The sequence below is a fragment of the Pistacia vera genome, unplaced genomic scaffold (genome assembly GCF_008641045.1).
Source record: "Pistacia vera cultivar Batoury unplaced genomic scaffold, PisVer_v2 Contig701, whole genome shotgun sequence".
In the NCBI taxonomy this organism is placed as follows: Eukaryota; Viridiplantae; Streptophyta; class Magnoliopsida; order Sapindales; family Anacardiaceae; genus Pistacia; species Pistacia vera.
In genome coordinates this window covers 382,504-409,461 of record NW_022196559.1, presented here as the reverse complement: position 1 = coordinate 409,461, position 26,958 = coordinate 382,504, and the positions used below count along the sequence as shown (strand labels likewise).

Here is a 26,958-nt window from a genome sequence, read left to right as displayed (position 1 = left end):
AATGCAAGAACACCTTAAACGTATTCAAAATGGAGAAATTCATACTCATTATCTTGGTCATAATATACAAAAGGAGTTGATAAATATTTCAATATTGGAAATAAGAAATACAATTATTAAAAAAAATAAAAGAATCAAAATATTTTTCAGTTCTACTTGATTGTACCCCAAATACAAGTCATCAAGAACAAATGTTTATATTAAGATATTTCAATAAATCCAATAAAAATAGAAGAGTACTTTATAGATTTTATAAAAGTGGATGATACTTCTGGTCAAGGTCTTTTTAATGTACTCACAAGTATACTAAAAAATCTTAAACTTGATGTAAATTATGTGAGAGAACAAGGATATGATAATGGGTCTATTATGAAAGCTAAACAACAAGGTGTGCAAAAAAGATTAGTAGATATAAATTATAGAGCATTTTATACACTATGTGGTTGTCACAGTCTTAATTTAGTTATTTGTGATATGGCTAATTCATGTGCTAATGCTATTACATTTTTTGGAGTGACACAACGCATATACTCATTATTTTCTTCTTCTACAAAACAATGGGAAATTTTGCAAGATCATGTTTCTAATTTGACACTTAAGCCATTATCACAAACACGTTGGGAAAGTCGTGTTGAAAGTGTTAAAGCAATAAAATTTCAAGCTTCACAAATAAGAGATGCTTTATATCAATTAGTAGCTACTAGTGAAGATCCTAAAAGAAAAAGTGAAGCTATTTCTTTATTAACATATGAGATTGAAAATTTTGAATTTCTATTAGACATGATTATTTGGTATGAAATGTTATTTGCTGTTAATACGGTTAGTAAATATTTCCAATCTAAAAATATGGACATTGTTGTTGCAACAAATTAGTTGAAAGGTCTTGTTTCATTTTTTTGAAAAATATAAAGAAATTGCGTTTACATCTGGAATGATTTCTGCTAAAGAGAATGCAGAGCAAATAAATATAGAACCAAAATTTTGTGAAAAACATACAATAAAGAGAAAAAAAACCATTTGATGAGAATGAAATGAAGAGATTAAATTGTATGCTGAAGAATCTTTTAGAATAAATTATTTCACATATTTAGTTGATCATGCCATTTCCTCACTTCAAAGTAGGTTTGAACAATTTGAAATATATAGTGACAATTTTGGTTTCTTTTATAGTATAGAAAAGTTAAAATTGCCTGATGATGATAATTTGAAGAAAAATTGTTTAAATTTTGAGAACTTTTTAAAACATGACATTCTCTCTAATATTGATAGTTTAGATTTATATTTAGAACTAAAAGTTTTAAAAGAAATTATAAACGTGGAAATTAAAACACCACTTGAGATACTAGATTTTATAAATAAAAAAAAGGTGAATTCTTTTCTAAATGCATGGATAGCTTATAGAATACTATTAACTATTCCTATTACTGTAGCTTCAGTAGAAAGAAGCTTTTCAAAATTAAAGTTAATAAAATCTTATTTGCGTTTACCCATGTCACAAAAAAAGATTAAGTAATTTGGCTATATTATCAATTGAAAAAGATTTGGTTTCTAAACTTGAATATAAAATTTAATTAGTGATTTTGCATCTCAAAAGGTAAGAAAAATAAATTTGAAATAATTTTTTAATATATGCTTATAGTATTAGAAGGGCCTCAAAGTAACTCATGCCTAAGGTCACAAATATCTTTGAGATGGCCCTACTAGTGGGGGTGCCACTGCCAAGAACCCTCTGACACCTACGTCAATAAATCGAATATGTCTCAATCTAAAGTACTACTCCGAATTAAGTACTGCTTGTGCATTGGACATTCGACCGTTCATGACATTGGACTCACACCTCTTATATGTGTATTAATTGACAATAATTACCCAAAGAGAATTCTTGCAAAAAATAGCAAGAACTATAGAGAGAGAGAATGGATTTAGAGTTATCAATTTTTCATTACCCTTGTTTACCTTGTGGAGCTCTCTTTATACAGCGCATGAGTGGCTTGCCATATGTCCTATTACATGCACTATGGGTGAGGTGTCTTCCACATGCAGCCTACCTCTCACTTGGCAGTTGAATGATATTATTTCATAATTTCTCTCTCGAAAGGGATTATGCACCATTAAATGAGGGAGGTTTGTCATGCCTTCCATTAACTTTGCATGCAATGTTCTGAAACCCGGACCAGAAGATGACTCAATCAGATGGCTGGTTTCCGGTCTAAACGGTCCAACCGGTCTGACTGACGGGTCAGACTGATGATGTCATATATATATATATGTCATTTCATCTTCTCTCCATAGTTTTTTTTTTCCTCTCTTTCTTCCTTATATATATTTCTTACATTTCCAATGTCACCTCATCTTCTCTTTCTTCTTCTCTCCTTTATATTTTTTCCCTTTCTTTCTCGTTGTCTCTTCTCTTTCTTCTTTAAGTCTTCCATATTCTCTTCTCTTTTCTCACCTCCTCTTCTCTTTCTTCCTCTGCATCTTCATATCTTTTTCTTCATCTTATTTTTTTCTCTCTCTCTCCATCGTCTTCTCTTTCTACTTCTGCTTCTTCAAATCTTCTCCTTCATCTTTTTTTTCTTTCACTTTCTAAGCTCGAATCTAACCGAAGATGAATAAAGGTGGAAGAGAAGATGAATGAAGTTGGATTGGCAGCCTGAAAAAGGTGAAGAAACAAATGAAGATTAAAGAAACGAAGGCTGAAGCAAAAAATGTAGGGATTTTGCCTTTCAAAATAGTCACATTTGTTGGACTGGATTTTCATCTAATCCAATTGGACCGGCAGTCTGACACTATTCCGCTGGTCTAATAATGGTCAGAAACGGTTTAAATAAAAATACCAAGTTTTAATACTTAATGAACCAAAATCATTGACAAAACCCGGTCGGACTTGTTGGATCGGACGGTCCGATCTGAGTTTCAGAACATTGTTTGCATGTAATCATAATTATCTAAGGATCTGTTATTAATTCACTTTCTGCTAAATATTAAACTTGGGGGCAATCGAAATCCATTTTATACCTTGTTGGTTTTATAGACACACTTCTCGAGACAGTTTTATGGGCTCCAACGTCCAATGACCATTCCTATTCCAATGTTGGTGTATGTTGTCAAGCCCAATGCATGTACATAGACTTCGCTCTAGTTCTAGTCCAATGCTTCAACCCCTCATGGACTCTCATTTGTCCCCGTTTAGTAGTGATTTCACCTTTTTACCCTTACTAGTTATATTACCCACCAACATATATAAGCCCCCCTAGTCTTTAGAGTATTACAAATAGTGTTGAGCCTAGCTTAATTGTTGAGTGAGGGAGAAGGATAAAATCATTTATATATTGCAATGCATGATCCTCTAGGCTTTAGCTTTGGACTTCATAATTGCAGTGGTTCAATAACACATTTTGAAGGATGGGCCAGTATTTCGAGAGCCCCTCATGGTTTTATATCTTGGATTTACTAGGCTTGTTTTTCTTTTATTCAAACCGTATGGGTCCCCTCTCTTTTTCTTCTAGTAAAGCCTCATTCCAGAGTGCTTAGTTGATTTCATTGGGCATCCAATGGAGAATTCTACATACTTCCCAAGGCTGCCAAGTGTGTTGGGCTTGGGGTTCCCTCACGGAGGATGGCCCAAAATCCTAAAGCCCAAAAATAAAAAGAAGGAAAAAAAAAGTAGCTTATATCAGTTGACTATGGAGTGGGTGAATAGAAAAATACGGTACTGTTCACAGATTAAAAATCTACAAAAGTGAGAGAGAGGCAGCCACACCAGGTTATTTTGATGATGATCCAACGGTAAATCTTGCTTCATTGTTGTTCAAATTTCAGAGCGTTATTGTTAACGATAAGATCTTCACATCCAATGGTCAGTTTCATGATAACCATATTTTTTGTAGAGTTTTGCCTCTAGAAAGACAACCAAATCAAAAAGTTGAGTTGTAGAATTTTTAGTCCATCTATCCTTCTTTAGCTTGACTATCGGAAGGTCATCTCTTGTCTTATCAACTTGATTTTTGGTCAGAACGCAGAGGACGTTTGGTTCTTCAATCTAGACGGTTAGTTTTCGATTTTAATAGTTGAGTTTGGAGTTATACAGCCTGTATTTTGGGTGCTTTGCCGGTGATTTTACTCCATCTTTTCGTAACTTTTTTGTATATTTCACTTTGTTGGACTTGTGATAAAGCTCTAAATCAGTGTGCAATATTATTGGTAGATTGTGGTTATTCTAAACACTTTTTATTATAATGGATTTAAATGGATCATACGATCTTGTGGTTTTTTAATCTCTTCACCTTAAAGAGGTTTTTCCACGTAAAATTGCTTGTGTCTCTTGTGAATTTGATTATTGTTTTCAGGCATATTTGCTTAAGGTTTTGCTCCTCACATATTCATTCAAGTAGAAAATACTTTGTTAGTGCATTATTTTCTTTCAAAGCGGTATCAGAGCGAGGTTGTAGACTGTTTGAATGATGGAGGCAAATTCAAGTAAAATGGCTTGTTTGAATGGAAAAAATTAGCATAAGTGGGGAGGGAAGATATTTTATTTGTGAAAATGCTACACTTGCCAGTGTTTGCTTCGGAAAAACCTGATTCTAAAAGTGACAAAGATTGAGTTTGAGCACGAAAAAGTGTGTGGCTATATTAGGCAATGGGTAGAAGATAATGTTGTGAATCATATTGCTAATGTGATTCATGCTAGGAGTTTATGGAATAAACTTGAGACCTTATATGCTTCAAAAATAGGAAATAACAAATTGTTCCTACTTAAACAAGCCATGAATTTGAGATACAAGGAAGGGAGTTCTATTTTGGATCACTTGAATGAATTTCAAGGTTGCTTTGATCAATTGTCCAATATTGGTGTAAAGTTTGATCAGGATATTCAGGGACTTTGGTTGCTTACTACTTTGCCTGACTTTAGGGAAAATTTTCGTGCATCCTTGACAAATTCTACTCCTAATGGTATTGTGACCATGGAATATGTCAAGAGTGGTGTTTTAAATGAGAAGGTGAGATAGAGAACTCAAGGCTCTTCATTATCACATTTTGAGGTCTTAGTCACTGAAAACAAAGGGAGAAGCAAGAGTAAAGGTCAAGGGCAAAATGGTAGAGGTAAAAACAGGAGTACATCAAGGTCAAAGTATAAGAATCTTGAATGTCACTATTGTGGTAAAATTGGGCATATCAAGAAATATTGCTATAAATGAAAAAAGGAGAGATCAAACTGAAAAATCGCAAGCAGGAGAAAAATGATGATGGCAAACATAATGATCAAGTTGCTACTGTTACTTCTGAAGATTCTTTATTCTCTATGATGATGATGTTATAAATGTTGCATGCCACGAGACCATTTAGGTAATTGATAGTGGTGTTTCTATTCACACTACATCTAGAAAGGATCTTTTTACTTCCTATGCTGCAGGCGACTTTAGGACAGTAAAGATGGGCAACGATGGTCTGGCAAAGGTCATTGGTATTGGAGATTTATGTTTGGAAATGGATGATGGTAGTAGTTTACTACTCAGAGATGTGAAGCATATTCTTGACATTTGTCTGAATCTGATTTCTACAAGCAGACTTGACGATGAGGGCTATTGTAACACTTTTAGTGATGGTCAGTGGAAACACACTAGGGGTTCCATGGTTGTGACTTGAGGCAAGAAGTTTTCTACTTTATACATATTACAAGCAAGACTTTCCAAAGGCATTATTAATGCAATGAAGGATGACTTTACAGTAGGCTTGTGGCATAAGAGACTTGCCCACATAAGTGAAAAAAGCTTGGCAATATTGTCTAAAAAGAATCTTCTCTCTAGAATGAAAAGTGCAAATTTGAAAAGATGTACTCATTGAAAGGCAGGAAAACATAATACAGTTTCCTTCAAGAGTTCTTTTCCTTCAAGAAAACAAGGATTCTTGATTTGGTGCATTTCAATGTTTGTGGCCCTATGAAGACGAAAACACTTGGTAGCATTTCTTACTTTGTGACCTTCATAGATGATCATTCAAGAAATTTGTGGGTTTATACATCGAAAACAAAAGATCAAGTGTTCGATGTGTTTAAAAAATTTTAGGTTTTGGTTGAGAGACAAACTGGGAAGAAATTGAAGTGCATTAGAACAGATAATGGGGGAGAGTATTTGGGTCCGTTTGATGAATATTGTAGACAACAGGGCATTCGGCATCAAAAGACACCACCCAAGACTCCATAGTTAAATGGGTTAGCTAAAATGATGAACAAAACACTAGTTGAGAGGGTGAAGCTTTGAAATAGTTGTACATGTTCTTAATCTCACACCTTGTGTCCCTCTTCAGTCTGATGTACCAAAGAGAGTTTGGAGTGGCAAAGATGTTTCTTATGATCACTTAATGTTTTTGGATGTAAGACATTTGTGCATATTCCCAAAGATGAAGGGTCTAAGCTTGATATCAAGACTCGATAGTGCATCTTTATAGGTTATGGTCTTGATGAATTTGGCTATAGGCTATATGATCCAGTTGATTAGAAACTAATAAACAGTCCTGATTGTTTTGTTTATGGAAGATCAAACTATACAAGATGTTTAAAAAGTAGAGAAAGTAGTGTCTTATATAGTGATTGTTTGATTGACTTAGACCTAGTGCCTTTCACAAATTTGCCAACAAATATTGAACATGATGTTCAAGATGACCATCAAGATTTAAGTGATGCAGATGCTTCTATGCAGGTTCAGACAGATTATCAGACTATTGATCAGCTTCTATGACCAGAAATTCCACTCAGGAGGTCTATTAGAAACCGACGTCCTTTCACACGGTATTCTAAAAATGAGTATGTATTATTGACTGCCAAGTGAGAGCCTCAGTATTGTACAGAAGCAATGGAAGACAAACACAAAGCAAATTGTGTTTATGCTATGGAAGATGAGATGCAGTCATTGCATGACAGTCACACCTTTGAGATGATAAAGTTGCCTAAGGGTAAGACAACTTTGAAAAACAAGTGAGTCTACAGGGTGAAGTAAGAAAAACATACTTCACAGCCACAGTGCAAAGCCAGATTAGTTGTCAAGGGATTCAATCAGAGAAAAGGCATTGACTTTGATGATATTTTCTCTCATGTTGTGAAATTATCTTCCATACGTGTGGTTTTAGGCTTGGCGGCTAGCCTGGACTTAGAAGTTGTGCAAATGGATGTGAAAACTGAATTTCTTCATGGTGATTTGGAGGAAAAAAATTACATGGAACAACCAGAGGGTTTCCAAGTTAAAGGAAAAGAAGACTATGTCTGTCGTTTAAAGAAAAGCCTTTACGGTTTGAAGCAAGCACCCCGACAATGGTATAATAAGTTCAAGTCAGTTATGAGGAAGCATGGTTAAAGAAGACTACTTCTGATCATTGTGTACTTGTGTAGAAATTCTCTGATAATGATTGTATTATTTTATTGCTCTATGTTGATGAGATGTTGATATTTGGCAAGAATTCTTCCAAGATTGATGATTTGAAGAAGCAGTTGAGTAAGTCATTGGCTATGAAGGATTTAAGGCCAGCAAAACAAATTCTTGGCATTCAAATTTGTTGACATAGAAAAGAGAAGAAATTGTATATGTCACATGAGCAATATATTGAAAAAGTGCTTGAAAGGTTGAACATGGGTAAGGCCAAAGCGGTGAGTTCTCCCCTAGCTACTCATTTTAAGCTAAGTGCAAAGCAAAGTTTTTCTACAGATAGTCAGAAGAAGGAAATGGAAAAGTCCCTTATGCTTCAACTATAGGAAGCTTGATGTGTGCAATGGTGTATATGAGACCATATATATCTTTTGTAGTTGGGGCTGTTAGCATATTTTTGTCAAATTTGGGGAAAAAGAATTGGGATGCAATGAAGTGGATTATGAGGTATCTACGAGGCACTTCCAAGTTAAAATTTTGTTTAGGAAGTGATAAACCAGTTTTGGTTGACTCCACAAATGTTGACATGGCCGGGGACATGGATACTCGTAAGTCTACTTCTGGCTATCTAATTACTTTTGCTGGTGGAGCAGTTTCTTGGCAGTCGAGATAGCAACAGTTTCTTACACTTTCTACGGCAGAAGCATAATTTATTGTTATAACAGAAGCTTGCAAGGAGTTGCTATGGATGAAAAAGTTCATGAGAGAGCTTGGTTTTAAACAACAATGGTATGTTTTGTTTTGTGACAACCAAACTGCTATTCATCTTGTGAAGAATTCTACATTTCATTTGAGATCTAAGCATTTTGATGTAAGGTATCATTGGATAAGGGATACTCTTCATGATAGCCTATTTGAACTTAAGAAGATCCTTACATATGACAATGGCTCAGATATGTTGACAAAGACTTTAGCAAGGGAGAAGCATGAAATTTGTCGAGCTATTGCCGATATGGTCCATTTCCCCACATAGTCAAGAAAGGAGGAGATTTTTTGGGCCTGGGTTTCCTCATGTGGAGGATGGCCCAAAATCCTAAAGCATAAAAATAGAAGAAATAATAATTAAAAAAAAAAAAAAGCAGCTTATATTAGTTGATTATGGACTGTGTGAATAGAAAAGTACTTACTGTTCACAGATTAAAAATCTATAGAAGTGAGAGAGAGGTAGGCACACCAAGTTATTCCGGCGACTATCCATCGATGAATCTTGCTTCGTTTTTGCTCAAATTTCAGAGCGTTGTTGTTGACGATAAGATCTTCACATCCAACGGTCAATTTCATGATAGCCATCTTTTTCTAGAGTTTTGCCTCTTGAAAGATAGCCAAATCAAAAAGTTGAGTTGCAGAATTTTCAGTCCATCTATTCTTCTTCAGCCTGACAATTAGAAGGTCATCTCTAGTCTGATCAACTTGATTTTTGGTCAGAACACAGAGGACGTTTGGTTCTTCAATCTAGACAATTGGTTTTGTATTTTAACAGCTGAGTTTGGATTTATACAGCCTGCATTTCGAGTGTTTTGCTGGTGATTTTACTCTATCTTTTCGTAACTCTTTTGTGTATTTCACTTTATTAGACTTATGATAAAGCTTTAAATTAGTGTGCAATATTATTGGCGAATTGTGGCTGTTGTAAATACTTTTTATTATAATGGATTTAAGTAGCTCATACGATCCCATGGTTTTTTATTATCTTCACAATGAAGAGGTTTTTTCACATAAAATTGCTTATGTATCTTGTGAATTTGATTGTTGTTTTCAGGCATATTTGCTTAAGGTTTTGCTCCTCACAGATACATTCAAGTAGGAAATACTTTGTTAGTATATTATTTCCTTTCAAAATGGCTGGAAGAAAATCTAGATTTCTTCACCCAATTTAAACTACTCACTATCAAGTTGTCTACCATTATCGCACACTATGGTGTGGGGTATGCCAAAGCGACACACCACTGCCCTTTAAATAAAGCTGGTTGTCTTACTTTCTGTTATTATATTTAGAGCTACAGCCTCAACCCACTTTGTTTAATAATCAATTGCAAGATCGCGTATTTGGCCTGCCCTTTCCCCATAGGCATGAGACCAATCAGGTTTATACCCTACTTGGCGAAGAGCCAAGGTGAAGTCATTGGTATGAGTTGAGTGGCTAGCAATCTCGAAGTTTTAGCGGTTCTTTGATACCCCTCGCACTTGCGTGTGTACTCCTTTACATCTTCATGTATTGAAGGCCAATAATACCCTTGCTTGAATACTTTGTGCGCCAGTGACTTGGCTCCCGCATGATTTCCATAAACACCTCGTATATTTCCTTCATAATATACCCAAGATATTTTTATGAACTCCAACATCCAATGACCGTTCCTATTCTAATGTTGGCGTGTGACGTTGAGTCCAATGCCTATACATAGACCTTGCTCTAGTCCAATGCTTCAACCCCTCCTGGACTCTCGGTTCTCCTAATTTAGTAGTGATTTTACCCTTATGTAGTTATATTACCCACCAACACATCATTAATTGGAGTTTATCTACTCAACTAAAATAATTAATAACGAATTGCCCGAGCTTTGGATAAAAAAGCAAAAATCTACAAGGAAACCTCATTTATTTGTTTGATTATTATAAAAGAATTCTACATGCTTTATTTGAAGGAAATAAGTACACAATAAAAAGTATGCGTATATGTAAAAGCTATATTTGGTTGAGAAAAACTGGGCCAAGAAAGTAGGCTCAAGCTTAAACGACGTCTGTCTGTTGGGATTAGCCAAGATGAAAGTTGATCTTGGAGGAAGCCCATAAAGCCCCAATAAAGGAAGGTAGCCCAAAGGAAAATAACTTAGCATATATGTTTTGTGATGGCAAGGGTGAATAAGCTTGTAAAGAAAAGCACAGAAAACATAAGAGTGACACTGTAATATGTAACTTTTCAAAAACTTTTCTCTTAAGGGTGCCTATAAAAGTAAGAGATCATAAGTAATTTACATAAGAGAAATACTACGAATAACTATTTCTTCCAAATTTTCTTTCACAACCCTGATGTGATAACTCGCAATTGATTAGTTTGCAATTAATTAATGGAACCCATGTGTAACCCATGTGAAACCCATTGTGAATTGACCAAATTACGAACTGTCACATCAAGGTTGTGAGAGAAAATTTGTAAAAAAAGGTTATTAGTATAGTATTATTCTTTACACATTCATTCACTATCTAGAATTTGTATGGTAATAGTCCGAAAGATCTTCTCTCAAATATTTCTTTACAACCAAACACTCATTTTCGCTACTTAGAATACTAGGAGATCTTAATCAAATTGAATTATCCTCTTTTAATTTCACCTCAATTACATAAATGTGAGACCAGGAATTATTCCCTTTTTTTCCCATTTAATCTTCATCAACCATATGCACGCTAATATAGTTCATGAAGAGGAAAAGAGGGCTAATCCCACTGCCGAATGGGAGAGCGTTGGGCGCGGCGCAGGATGAGACTGCAACAATAGAGCAAAGAGAGGGTCGGGCTTCAATCAATAAACTGTAGAGCTAGAAAAATAAAATATCATCTCTATAATTTTTTTTTTCTTCTAAAAGAAGGGAGGGATCGTAATCACATTATAGGGCAGAGAAGCACTACCCTCAAGTAGTACGAGTTAAATTATATTAATTATAGAAAGATCAGACCCACTGTATTAAATATTACGAGCCAAGTATGTCAAAATATGTTAAATAGGCTACTAATCGGCAAGTAATCTTGCACGGTCTTTTTGCCGATCGTGGCTCGATTCCATATATTACAAGGGTGGTTTTGTAGCAACATAATTCGAAGATACAAATCATTTCTAAAAACCCTACGCAATCCCCTTCTTTGAAATTCGATACTGATAAGCAATTTGTCTTCTCCATTCATGAATAGGAACCTATTGAGCAATCCATACAAAGGGTTTACCAATTACTATCATGATAGCTGCCACAAAAATCAGTTGATACACTAAATCTTTAAATTTAACAACATATCAAACCCAGATCAATTCAAAAGCATAAAAATAAATCCTTACAGCAGGGAAGCCACCATAATCACCAGGCTGTGTGATGTCCTTGGTGACACAGCTATTAGCAGCAAGCCGAACCTGCAATCCCATATCATTGGACATTATTTTCAATGTGAATATTTTAGCTCTTCAATCAATTATAGCAGATGGAAAATTAGTACAAGACCTATATTTGTACAATTAAAACTACATGACAATTGTGTACTGCAATCAGAAAATTAAATTGAAACAAACATTTATGTTGACTCCAAGAAGAAAAAGTTCTATATATTCACTTTGAACGAGAAGTGAGCAAAAATTTCGGGTGGACTTGGAATTGCAGGGTACCCGGTGTTTCGGTTCCAGTTCCCACCCAGAACCGACACTGTGTAGGTACGTTCTAGTTCCCAAATTTAAGGAACCGGTATTGTATGGTTCCGATTTCGGTTCCACCACTTCAAGGAACCAAAACCAACCTAAGAACCGGAATCAAAACCGAAAACAGGGTACTCGATTTGGAACCAGTTTAAGAATCCACTTGGGGATAGGTGCAGGCTTGTGCAAGAGTAGACGTGTGTTGCGGCAGTTGCACGTGGAGCTGGGTGTAGTTGGCTGAGAACTTTTGTCGGGCAGGTGGTGTGCAATGGGCAAACAACACTTCAATTCCAACAGGTGGGAGCAGTGTAAACCCAGATAACACCAACTCAAATTGAACCAATCAAACTCCAAATCAATCCAGACAACAACTCCCTCAATCAAACAACAATCAAACCAAACCAAATGCTTCCAACTGTCAACAGTCATGGGCAGGTGATGGTGAACGTGCAAGGCTGGCGCATGCAAGGATCACACATGCACCGTGAAGTGTGCGGCGACAGCAGGAGGAGGTGAGTGTAGGAGGAAAGGGACGGTGGCAAGAGGCTGATGAGTTGAATTGCAGGCTTGGAGTTGAGCAAGGGTCAATCGAGTGACTTCAACTGTCGCGCGATTGTCAGGCTAGGGTGGCGACGGTGATTGTGAATGAAGCTGGAAGGGAGGTTGTGGAGTGAGATCGAAGATGCGATGATGGGAGATGGTGGCGGTGGCGGGCCGTGGTGGGCAGTCGCGCGAGCCTAGAGAGAGCTGCACAAACGGTGCAAATTGGCAATGACAGGTGGCGGCACAACTCAAGCAGAGCTGGGGTTTGCTGGGATAGTGACCAAGAACCAGGATCCGACAATTGGTCACCAGAAATGGCCAGCAGCGGCATCGGCAGTGACAAGGAGTTGAGAGAAAAATATTTGTAATTTTAATTTTGTGAACAGTACAGGGTACTCGGAACCGAAACTTACCTGACAGGTTCTAGTTTCAATTCCTAAGATTTAGGAACCGCATAGTACCAGTTTCGGTTCCTAAATCTCAGGAACGGTACTGTGCGATTCCGGCTCTGGTTCATGAGATTTGAGTCAGGTACACAGACCCGCTCACCCTTACTTTTAACAACTGCTAATAGAATATTATTAGCCTAAACTGTGAAGCACAGCAAGAAACATACTCCAATGCATGATTAGCTTGACAAACAGAGTTTGTAGTCCATAACCTCACTATCCTTTCACTTCATCAAGTACATACCTTTGTTGCAATAGAGACGTGATCACGAACAGCTACTCTTCCCCCCAAAGTTACAAAGTCTCCAATCCTGAAGCAGGACAAATGATACAGTCATAGCTATCAAGAACTTTTGTAGCCCATGAAGTTCTCAAATGAACATTGTATAGAGAAAAAGAAGAAGGCAAAAAGAGAATAATATACGTTACTGAACCTGCAATCCCAGTTTGTCCACAAAGCATGCAACTCTTCCCAATAATTACATTATGACCAATCTGCAAAGCCGAGATTTGGTTTTTGTATAATGCCATATAAGTTTTTATCTCTATTTATGGTTCCTCTTGAAACCGCAGAAAGTTGTTAATTGACAAATGACAAGGCAAAAGAGTAGAACTTGCCTGAACTAAATTATCTATCTTTGAATAATCCCCTATCACTGTATCTCTCCAACTGCAAAACCAAATAGGCAGTAACTTAGTATTAATTTGAGTTTAAGAATATATACATATGCACATTATAAAATCCTTGATATTTAAAGCCAACACATGTCTCACCTGCCCCTGTCAATGCACGTATTTGCACCAATCTCCACATGGTTTCCTATCCTAGCATTCAGCATCTGACAAAGTGACATACATATACTATAATTCTTCAATTGCTGATACAAAACTGAACAAGATACCAGAGATACCTACTTAGCTTTTCATCGAAAGGGTAAGATATATGAGGAGATGCATGTATAGCAATAATACCAAGTTATAATATTTTTACAAACAAAATTCTGTTTTTTTTTTAGTAAAACGGGTGTACGTATGCATGCCAACCAATTACGCAGGTCAAGTCAGTGAGTTCGGCTTGGTGCCGTGATTGCCCACTGAAGACTCTCTTCCATAAAATATGTTTACTTTCAAGTTCTAAATTTTTGTTGGACAGTCTCAAGAATATCTCAAAAGGATAAACTACAAGGACTCCAAAAAAAAAAAAAAAATAATAATAATAACAATAATAAAACCAACTATATATCACCAACTTGAGGCTTCTTCAACATGTTGCCATTCTCGTCAACAAAAAATCCAAACCCTGTAAAGTAAACAAGGGTATAACAGCCTATCTTAGAAACATTTACGCTTGCAACTAATTTAACCTTTAAGCACAAAAAATATAATAAATCAAACGACCAAATTTTGAAATAATCAAGGCTTACCATCTTGACCAATGCACACCCCATTGTGAATTAAACATGAATCACCTATAATGCAATTACTGAGAGCAACATTATATCTGTTGAAATATAAATATAGTTGTAGTTACAATAGAATTAAAAAAAAAAAAAGTAAATATAAATTAAGTTAACAATTATACCCTATATTCGTGGATTGACCGATAGTAACTGCAGGACCAACAACAGCTCCTGATCCAATACGAACGTTGGCACCCAGCACAGCATCTGGATGAACCATTGCTCCAATTTCAATCAGCGCCGTTGAATCGATGGAAGCTGAGTGGTGGAAGGTCCCACCTCCGTTGTGCCATTTTTTAAAATCTAGATGACTTTCTACCCCTAAAAGATGCAAAGGCATGTGCCAAAAATCTTTTAGACATTTTCACAAACACTTGGCAGCAAAAGATGAATGCTCCATAGCATGTTGATCATGACTTACTGACTTACCAGATTTAGCCGAAAAATTACAAATACTACATAGTCTTGCTTACGTTTATTCTGGAGTAGAAAACGGCAAATCTTCTAAGGTAAACAACCATGACTACTTAATTAACAAAGCTATTTTAAGGAAATGTCGAAGAGACTCAACAGTAAAACGATGGAGGTAATAAAAAGTAGCACAACTGTTGTTACAGGTTGAATATTAGCGAAATTTTCTCCTATCGTTCGCTCGTATACCAATGTGTCTTTGTACCATACTCGCATTAAAATTACAAAAATACTAGGGACCGGTTCGTTATATTTTTAACTCATCATTTTGTTTTTTAGACATGGAAACATGAAAAAAGTGTTTGTTTGAGATAGAATTTAAATAGTTTTTTTTTTTTTTTTGAAAATAAAACAATTGTCACATTAATTCTAAAATTTAATGAAAATTAGAACATTAAAATAAATTTTTATATCAAACACATTTTTAAATATTAAAATACAACTCAAAAATTTGAATGTATTTTAATTTTGATAATTTATTCTTTCATTATTTCATACTTTATCATTTCTCCTAAAACAACAAATTCATTTTAAATTAATATTTTTAATTCAGAATTATAAATGGAAATGAACTATTGACATATTTTAGACAAATTATCAAGATTAATAGAATAAATATCATTTTGAAAATGTTTATCAGTTGTGTAGGTGAAAAAATTCGTTTTTTTTTTTTTTTTTTTTCGAACAACGTATTCAAACACATTTTGTTTTATATTTATATATTCATTTTCAAATTCAAACAAAAAACCATAAACAAAAAACACAAACAAAAAAATAAAAAAACACACCCTAAAAGTTTTGTATTTATGGCCAAAATCACTCACCTCAACTTTATTAGAAATACACTCAATAATTGTTGCCTTGTGTTACAACCGGGTTTTGGGATGCACTTGGGATCGAGTGAAGAGGCGAGTTGGTCGTTGAGTGGGTTTGGGTTTCTTCTTGGTTGACCAATGACGAGTGAGATGACATTGGTAGGATTGTTAAAGGGATCCAATCCTGCTATACACAACTGTTGGAGATATTTATAGCCTTGCATTCATTCGTTCTCCTTTCTATAGACTCTAATAGGGGTGAGACGGGTAGCGGATAGAACCGAAACGGGGGTAAAATCGGAACCGGAACTGGAATCTACCAGAACCTGCACTGTGCTGGTACGTTCGGCTCTAATTTTTTGGAACCGCTACTATGCGGTTTCGTTTCGGTTCTGCATGTGGAGGAACCGGAACCTGTAAAAAGGGTACCCTGTTCGGAACCTGTAGGGGGTACCCGGTTTGGAACCTGTTTTGGAACCTATTAGAACCTGTTTTGGAACTGCTTGGAACTGTTTGGAACCTGCTTGGAACCTGTTTTGAAACCTGTTTGGACCTGTTTTGGAACCTGTTTTTAGAACTTGTTTAGAACCTATTTAAGAACCTGGACTATAATGAAATATTTGTGAAATGAAATAATGGAGGAATTTCTATTATTTACAAAAAAAAAAATTAAAATAGAAAAGGTTAAATTTTTAGAATAACCTAATTAAATAATATACGAATACAACTATACTTATTACATATAAATTACACCATATTAAAGCTTTAAATATTATAATACATTAATATTAAAGTTTTGATCAATTAAGTGAATAATTGGAATTATGATCCAATTAAAAGGTGTTTACTTTTTAATGTTATTAAAAGAATTATTTTTGAATAAAATAGTATATTTGATTGAGTAATAATATATTTAGTTATTTACTTCAATTATCAAGTTCTAAGTATATCTAAATAAAATAGTAATTAATTAATTATATATGATAAATTGATAAAATTAACAAATATTACTAGTTAAATATCATACTTAATCAATTATGACATTACATATAGTTAAATGATTACTTAATTAATTATAATTTATAACATTACTTAATTGATTTATAGATAAATTAATTATAGCATTACATTAATTGATTACTACTAATAATTGACTTATAGTTATAACATATAAATAGTTAATTAATTGACTTATAATTAGAAATTTAATTAATTATAGCATTACGTTATAGATTTAATTATAATTACTTAATCAATTTATACATTATTATAACATTAGTACAAACTTAATTAAATGATTAAAAATTTAATTAATTATATATTACATAAAAATTTATAGTATGATTATTTAATAGTTAATTCACTATAACATTACATTTAGTATGATTATATAATTATATATAACATTATAATTAAATAATTACTTAATTGATTATGTCATTTATTATAAATATTAATAATTACTAATTACTACAAAACATTAGCATAATACTTAATTAAATCATAAGAAATTTAATTAATCATAACATTACCTTGTAAACATTTATTATAAACATTAATTAAGTATTACATTATAAATAATTACTCAATTAATTATAATATATTATATTACATTATATATTATGATCACTTACTTAATTTAGCATTATATAGTTAAAGAGTTACATAATTACATAATTAGTTATGAATTTATAACATTACATTATAAATATTAGTAATTTACTAATTTACTATATTATTACATTACTTAATTAAACGATTAAAATTTAATTAATTATAACATATATTATATATTTATAATATGATACTAATCAATATAACATTCCATTATAAACATTAGTAATAATCAAATGATTTGAAATTAATAATTATAATATTAAATTATAGATTTTAGTATGATTACTTAATTTATTATAACATTACATTATACTATTATAGTATGATCATATAATTATATAACATTACATAATTAAATGATTATTTAATTGATTATGAGTTATGATATTATGTTTTAAACATTAGTAATTACTATCTACTACATAAACATTAGCACAATACTTAATTAAATGATAAGAAAATTAATATTATAACATTACCTTATAAACATTTCATTATAAACATTAATTAAACATTACATTATAGTTAAATAATTACTCAATTAAATTATAATATTATTATATACATATTATATTATGATCACTTACTTAAATAGCATTACATAGTTAAATGATTACATAATTACTTAATTAGTTGAATTTATGAATTTATAACATTACATTATAAACATTAGTAATTTACTATATTATACATACTTAATTAATGATTAAAAATTTAATTAATTATAACATTACCTTATATATTTATAATATAATTAATTAATTAATTATAACATCCATTATAAACATTAGTATATTAATCAAATGATTTGAAATTTAATTAATTATAATATTAAATTATAGATTTATAGTTGATTACTTAATCATTATACATTACATTATATATTATAATAGATAAATAATTAATATAACATTACATAATTAAATGATTACTTAATTGATTTGAGTTATGATATTATGTTTTAAACTTAGTAATATAATTTACTACATAAACATAGCACAATATTTAATTAAATGATAAGAAATTAATTAATTATAATATTACCTTATAACATAATTAAGATTACATTATAGTAAATAATTACTCAATTAATTATAATTATTATATTACATTATATATATGATCCTTACTTAATTTAGCTTACATAGTTAAATGATTACATAATTACTAATTAGTTATGAATTTGTAACATTACATTATAAACATTAGTAATTTACTAATACTATATTATTACATACTTAATTAAACGATTAAAAATTTAATTATTATAACATTACTTATATATTTTAATATGATTACTTAATCAATATAACATTATTATAAACATTGTATATTAATCAAATGATTTGAAATTTAATTAATTATAATATTAAATTAGATTTATAGTATGATTACTATATCATTATAATATTACATTTATCATTATAGTTAGATCATATAATTAATATAACATTACATAATTAAATGATTCTTAATGATTTGAGTTATGATATTATGTTTTAAATATTAGTATTACTAATTTACTTCATAACATTAGCACAAACTAATTAAATGATAAGAAATTTAATTAATTATAACATTACCTTTAAACATTTCATTATAAACATTAATTAAGCATACATAAGTAAATAATTACTCAATTAAATTATATATTATTATATACATTATATATGATCACTTACTTAATTATAGCATTATAAGTTAATGATTACATAATTACTTAATTAGTTATGAATTTTAAACATACATTATAACATTAGTAATTATATACTATTACATACTTAATACATATAAAAATTAAAATTTAATTAATTATAACATTACTTTATATATTTGTATATGATTACTTAATCAATTATAATATTCCATTATAAACATTAGTATATTAATTAAATGATTTGAAATTTAATTAATTATAATATTAAATTATAGATTTATAGTACGATTACTTAATCATTATAACATTACATATACTAATAGTATAATCATTTTAATTAATTATATACATAATTAAATGATACTTAATTGATTATGGCATTAATTATAAACATTAGTAATTTACTAATTTACACAATACTTAATCAAATTATTATAACATTATATTATAAATTTATGGTATGATTATTTAATTAATTATAACATTCTATTATAAACAATATTACAATACTTAATTAAATGATTAACAATTCAAGTGTTGCTTAGAGATTACAGGTTATGAGTTACATTGGACACAAATGAATGAATAATGAAAATTTGTTAGGGGTGTATTTGTAAACTTATAAGGTGTTTTTTGTTATTTTTTAAACTAATATGCGGTAATTGATTTTTTACAGGGTACCCTGGAAAGGAACCGGAACCTGCATTTTAGGTTCCGGTTCCTTAAATTGAAGAACCTACACTGTGCGGTTCCGGTTCCGGTTCCGATTCCTTTTTTTGGGAACCTGCACTGTGCGGTTCCGGTTCCGGTTCCCCCCGAAAATGCAGGGTACCCGGAACCGCTCACCCCTAGACTCTAATACAACTGACTCAACCACTCCCACTTTGCCCATTACACGGACATGGGTTACTTACTAAAGACTAGGAATTAAACTGACTCAACTACATCCACTTTGTCTACTACATAGACGTGGGTTACTTACTAAAAACTAGGACTTGAATAAGGAAAATACAAAAGACTCATGCATAAAATAGGCACTACCACATAACTAACACCATCCTAACAAATTGGTTCGTAACACCTTTTTAATCATGCTAGCCCCAAAACTAATTGAAAAATCATTAATCCCCATCCCAAAGGCAACGTTGTCAACATCCTGTGTTGGAAAGAGCAATATTGTCATTTGATACTTCTAATTTAAATAAATCCTAACACCTTTAATCATAAATCTCAAAGTTTATCATAAATTGTAGGTCTATAAATTATAAATTAAAAGACAGTAAACTTAACGCCGTAAGTCTTCTTATTTCAAAATTTGAAGAAACGGGCCCACATGTCGGAAGAAGAATGGTCGAAGGCGGCATGGTTGCCTCGCCAAAGGCTTGGCAAGTCGTGGTTGAACCACAGCCTATGGCTTGGTTTGGCACAGTGGGACTAACACAACATCTAGCCAGGCTCGACAACCTAGTTACTTGCCAAGTCCAAGAGCGACCGTCGCATCTTGCTTCGATTAGTTGTGGATTATTTTTTAGGTTTTTCTTTATTATTTTGTTTTAAAAATGGCTTGTATAATTTTGTATTATGGTGAATATTATTAGAGTAGGTGTCCTCGAGTCAATTCAATTTTGTAATTGACCCTAATTTTGTATCATGTTTATCTGTTAATAGAAGAAATTTTCCATATCTATTTTTCAAATTAACAAATACGTTATGATATATGTCCTTAGAATAGTAGAACCATGACAAGTGGATCAAATGTGTTTTAAATATTGATTGTGAGGACCATATGAGAACACGAGATGGCCATTCTAGAAACAACAATAGCCCCAATATTATTTTAACCAATGGTACAGATAATATGGTAAAAACTATCATAGTGTAAAACAACTCTACCAAAAGGTAATGATAGATATCACATGTCAATGTTGTTTGATGATAACCTAGTGCAACGTATGAGTGCTTATTGTATACAAGTTCACTAGACTGACCCACCAGATAATTCCATATATATGGTAACCCTAGTGTCTATGGAATAAATCTTCCAACAGATGGTGGTGCATGTAATCCTTAGACTTGAGATCACCAGAGCGCATTGTGTACCTATTGGTATAGTTTGACACTAGCCTTGCGTAGTCTTTTATTTAGGACTATTAGAAAGGTAGTGATTGACTACATTACATTGAGGCTATGGTGGATCAACAAATGATTCATCACTCCCAGGTATGAGAGAAGTTATCTCATTACACAGTTTGGTTAAATGGCAATGACTATAAATCCGTGACCACCATGGGATTGAGTTGTCACTCAATCCAATTTAGTTCGATCGTTGATCCAATAATCAAACACCAATATATATCAAGGGAATATCTGAGGTAGACATTATTTTTATGCCTTAACCTTGATGAGATAACAGATGATAAAATAATTTGATTGCACAGTAACCATATTGTTGACAAGTATATGTCTTCCCTTGACTCTCTGTCATTTGGGTGACCATGATGCCTTGCTAGAGGCCAACCTTGGTCTGTGAATAGAGAGATGATTAATTATAGATTAATCACAGTTCTATTCACTGTCAACATAACAAAGTACTTGACAAGCTTTTTGTAAGTGTACGAAATCGCACAAGTAATAAAACTCAAGTAACGAGTGTCGAATGCCAATAGAACTACTATTACCAAGTACCAAACAAACCTATTTTATTACTATTTGATTAATTAGATTCCTTAAGAAAGAGATACTAAAATTAAAACAAATTAAAAAGTAAACAGTAGCAGAATTTTTTTTAAAACTTTGGTTGAAAATAAATACGACTAAACCTAGGGCATAGATTTCACACCAATTTAATCATATGCTTTGACAATTATTGCTAACCTAATTAAGTTTGTTCTAAAGGTCAAATTCCCTAATATTTCATTAATTTTCTCTCAACCAATTACCAGATTAACCCTTAATCATCAACCCAAAATATCTATTCAGAAGTTAAGAAATAATTAAGTTTTATTGAATTTATGAGAGCCTCATAGATAGCAGTAACTTATCTCTAGCGTTCGCTCAATCTATGGTTTTATTACCTTAGACTAATTAGGCTTCATCTCTCGATCTTAACCTAACTTGTAAAATCATTCATCTCTCAGATCTATAAGAATTGAAAGCATTACGTGCAATAATTTTCTCTCGAACAATTACCGAATTAACCCTTAATCATCAATCCAAAATATCTCTAAAGTGGATTTAGAAGCTAAGAGATCATTAAGTTTTATGGAATTTACCAAAGTCTCATAGATCACAGTAACCTATCTCTAGTGTTTGCTCAATCTATGGTTTTATTACCTTGGACTAATTAGGCTTCATCTCTCGATCTCAATCTAACCCATAAAATCATTCAACTCTCAGATCCATAAGAATTGAAAGTATTACGTGCAATAATAAAACTTAGAACAATGCTCAACTAAAATTAACAATAATAAAATCAATATATGTTCATAAATTGGGCTACATCTGAGCCCTAGAAAATATATTTAGTATATACTTTTCCTAAAAACAACCATCATATTAAATAACATGAGTACAAGAAAGAAATAGAAAAACTTCTCTAATTGGTGAACCAAAACTCCAATAATTCTAATCTCCAAAGAGTGGCTAATCTTTTCTCTTTCCAATCTCCCTCAAAAAATAGCTAAAGACCTCTATTTATATCACTAGGTTTTAAGAATATAATTATGAGAAACTTTATTCAAAATAAACCAAGGAAATTCGGAATAGGCTTAACACAACCCATACAGGCCCAAGTGCTATCGCTGCGGTGATAGAAATTGTTGTTGCGGCGATCGTTCTTTTCCTCCAACGGACCCGATATCTTCAGAATTAGACAAAGTAATCACACAATAATTGTAGATCTCTCAATCAGCTTTCCAACACCACTATAATCATCCAATTCTGAGGTCTACAGCTTTAGTTATGGTCAAAGTACTGAAGCACGTCACAAATCAAGAAAATTCCAGGATTCGAATCTCATATTCAAAGCACCATAACTTTTTCATTTCAACTCGGATTCTTGATTCGTTTGTTCGTAGCCGTCACCAATTCAGTTGCCAACATTATGCTTCATTCGAATATCATTTATGACCTAACAATACTCAAAATACACCTGTGATCCCATAAAAGGTATTTATGAAATAATTAACTCAAATTTCGCAATTTAAACTAATTTTAACACAAATAATCTAAATAAATCACTAACTAAACATGTATTTTCAAGCTCTTACCACAACCCCCAACCAGCTTCTTGCGTCCCTAGCAAACTAAAGCGATAAAATATGTCTTTAAGCTTGAAAATAAAATAAACAACTAAAACTTATATCTAAACTATCCTAAATCACTTTCGTAGATTGACATGATTGCATTTAGTGCATACAACAAGCTTTTCAACGCCTAGGTAGCCCTAGTTGAATGAGTTGTAGTCTCATGAGGGTTTCCAGCGATGATACCCACAAACATTCACACTAAACCTATCCAAGACTCCATAAATAAAAACAAAGATTACTAAAATTCTTGGATCAATTTATAGAGTCATCTCAAAAATTGCACATACACATAAAAAAAAATAGAATAATTAAAAATCACCTAAGCTCAAGAACAATGCAAACATCAATTCCATTTTTGTTATCAACCGTAGAACATCCATACAACTACAAACCATTAGTCCAAAAACCCGGATGATTTTATGCATAACATTCACAAACAAAATTTTGATCTCTAGTATTCGGGTTATGACTCAAACATGAATCATGGAATCAAACTCCATAGGCTCACTTTTTAGACCACTCTCCACAAATGTAGAATTTCACACTACCTTGGATCAATAGGTCTTTGTAATGGTTGTAACATTAAGCCAGAGTATGGGTTCATGAATGAAGGGAAAGGATTTAAACAAAATAAAATTAGGAGACTTAATCTTCATTTTTTCTCATCACTATCACACAAATACACTCCCCTTTTTCATCAACATCTTCCCAAACTTTATCGAGCTTTTCTTTCCAACATTAATTCACACGTGCAAATTTTCACATCCTGGCAATGCTTCTCAATGTTCACTTCTTCCAAATTTTTTTCTTTCCAAATTACTTTTGCCTTTTTTTTTTTTCATCTTTTATTTATTTATTTTTTACAAAGGAAGAAAGTAATATGTGACCCCATCTTAGTATTTCGAACACTCTACAACCCCCAACCTATTTCCTTGCATAAACTTGGGTTGTGGAAAAACTTCACACCTCTCCACCCTCACTTGCCTAAGTGCTCTCAATAAGTTTGAATTGAAATCAATGTCCTAAAGATAAACCGGGTAGGAATGTATTTTAGGCTCATAATCAAGGTAGGGTATAAAAAAGTTTAAAGAAGAAAAACAAGGCTCAACTATGTTTAACGAGGCTCAAAGGGTTAACTAGTGGTAATTTAATAAATGGTTGGCTTGAAAGACTCAATTGATCCAAACACAACCTAAATCATTTCCTAAGTAATGTGAATCCTAGGATTTTGCCTCAAGTGGTTATCAAATGAGTTCTAGAGTTTGTTGACATCACAAAAATGTCTTATTACAAATTCACACATAAAGCTACTCTAAGCATTTAAACTAACCAACATTCATACCACAAATCATTAGGGTCTCAAACTAAATGTAATTGACATCCACAATCATCCGTAAGTAAAGGAAAAACTTAATGTCATCTATACGATACATATCATTGTAATTACATTACTATCATAAACATACAAATTAATCCAAAAGCACAACCAAAAGAAAAAAAAATATATGTCCATAATTTTCACTAATTGTTGAAAAGGTTCACGCGAATTCCTAACCCCCACCTTAAAATCTGTTGGGATTTATTTGAATAAAATGCGAAATTGTAAACAAAAATTTATTCAAAACCTTAATTCCCTAGATCATGGATTGATGTTTATAATTCATTTAAACCCAATATATATAAAGATTAAATATTAAAGAATATTTAATACCTTCGATTGGAGGCTTCTTCACTCAATTTGTAGAATCGCTTTCACTCCAAGTCAAGAATGCATAAATGGTATCCACATGAAGACAGGGTGAATTCTCAATTGATTAATATGCTAGAATAATCAAACGAGTGTAAGAACAAAAAGTGTGCAAAATTTTTCAAAAGAAAAATTCACTCTCAAAAGGAGGCTCATAGTTTTGAGAGAGAGAGAGAGGGCAGCTAGGGTTTTTTCTCTTAACAAAATATTGTGTTTTTTCATATATTAGGTTTTAATTGTAAGTTATTTTGTTAACTAATAATTCTAGTGGTGTAACACTAATCATGGTATGAACACTTCACTTTGAATATTGCTCAATCATTCTTGTTTGAATTTCTAGTATGACGACCTTGTGTTAAAAGAGACCATCTTCTATTATGTTGTTTATCTACTATATGGGGTGAGCACCTCTAAGTCAGAGTGATCACAATGTATCTGGTAGATTTATTTGGGTAACAAATGTTATGCTTCTAGAATGCATAAGTTGTTATATTGCCTTTTGCGATATTTGCGTGGTCCATAACACTTGTCAAATTCATATTCAATGTGCTAAAAAGTTTTATTCTCTTTGATAGGTGGCATCTTGATATTGGAATAAACTTTTATAAAGGCTAATTCAATAAAGTTATTCCTTGCCACCTATCCCCTTGCATTGGAGCCCAAGTTTTCTATATATTCGTCTCCACCAATACAATTCTTCTTAAGCCTGATTATTCCTCTGATATTACTCTGAAAATTTCTTGAGTTTTGTTTTGTTTTGAATTGGGTTTCATATGCCCTAGGTAGGCTTACAAATACCTTTGATAAACTTTGTTTATTTGTTCATAACTGGAACGTGGGTTTCCATTGCTGATGCTTGAAGGGATTTCAAGCTTTTGGAGCTAAAGTGCGTCTTCAGTGTTGATCATTGAGAGGAACTTAAGGCTAACCAGGTGGTCTTGTGAACATGGAGCTTGCTTTGGTAGTTCGAAGTTTGACCAAAGAGTAAAGTTTGAAGCGTTGCAAAACAGGGAGTGTTCTTGCAACTAATGCTTAACTTTGGCTTTGTAATTGAACTATAAATGTTTACCATAATGGATTGGCTTCATCTAGACTTGATCCATGGATGTAAGCATGCATGTTGCCGAACCATGTCAAAACCCTTGGTGTTCTTTTTTTTTTTTTTCTTTTTTTTCTTTTGGTTTCATGATTGGTTGTTTTGCAATGATGAAAAATGAACACTAAAATCAACTTAGCAACCCATTCCTCTTAGGTTTAATTCACTTGGTAAAGGAATTAAAACTTTTAATTGGTATCAAAGCTTGTTCTGGAAAGTTATTTCAGTTGATCCTTGCTTGTTGATTTTGTTTTTATCGCATTTTTTATCTATTTTTGGTCTAGTTATTTTTCATGTTTTTCTGCAGTTTTCTCACTACAAACCTTGTGTGACCACATTGGGAGCTGAGTGACAACCCTGTGTTGAACTTTTTGGTTGTGGCAACCTCTGTGTGTGTACTGTCACATCTGTCTTACGATCTTGTGGGTGACCACCCCAGTATCTCGTGTCACCACACCAGAACAATTTTTTCAAAAATAGAAAAGTGTGGAGACCCAAGCTTAGTGATAACTGTCTTGTTGCCTATACCTTCTTGCCTGCCTCTCAAATTGATTGTGGTTGTTCTAGACACATGACATGTAAGAAATCTTTATTAGCTGAGCTTGATTGCTTGGAAAATGGTCATGTTACCTATAGAGATGGTCATCTTCATGACTTAGTTGAGGATAAGGTCATTTTACTTGCATGTAAACATAGAGTCTCAACTTGCTGACTTATTTACAAAGGCTTTAGACTTTCAAACTTTTGTGAATTTGAGGAAGTCTGTTGGACTAACTCAACCTGAGTAGTTTATTTTTAATAATGTCATGAGGAAAATTTTCTTTGTCTTTAGAATTACAAGTATATATGATATGTGTTGAGTCATAAAGAATTGCTTCTCTCTTTGAAATGTGTGTGGTGAGTGATGTGTCCACCTTGTTTTTCACCTCAAGAAGTATAACAACTTTCTTTCATTTTTTTGAGTAATTAATGCATATTTCTT

The 26,958-nt window shown here is 32.6% G+C and overlaps 1 protein-coding gene across 2 annotated transcripts; it reads right to left on the bottom strand.

The window, feature by feature from the left end:
- Window positions 1-11,197: 11,197 nt before the first annotated feature.
- Window positions 11,198-14,638, bottom strand: LOC116114184 (probable UDP-3-O-acylglucosamine N-acyltransferase 2, mitochondrial). 2 transcript variants are annotated; one of them, XM_031400342.1, is made up of 9 exons: window positions 14,389-14,638; window positions 14,231-14,307; window positions 14,057-14,106; window positions 13,581-13,645; window positions 13,425-13,476; window positions 13,231-13,301; window positions 13,051-13,117; window positions 11,467-11,538; window positions 11,198-11,328 (listed from the first exon to the last, which is right to left on the bottom strand). In XM_031400342.1, the coding sequence occupies exons 1-9, from the start codon at window positions 14,604-14,606 to the stop codon at window positions 11,260-11,262; spliced, it is 741 nt and encodes a 246-aa protein (XP_031256202.1). In that variant the 5' UTR covers window positions 14,607-14,638; the 3' UTR covers window positions 11,198-11,259. The 2 variants fall into 2 exon arrangements, with proteins under 2 accessions (XP_031256202.1, XP_031256203.1); XM_031400343.1 differs by having other exon boundaries at window positions 11,260-11,375.
- Between the last annotated feature and the right edge of the window lie 12,320 nt (window positions 14,639-26,958).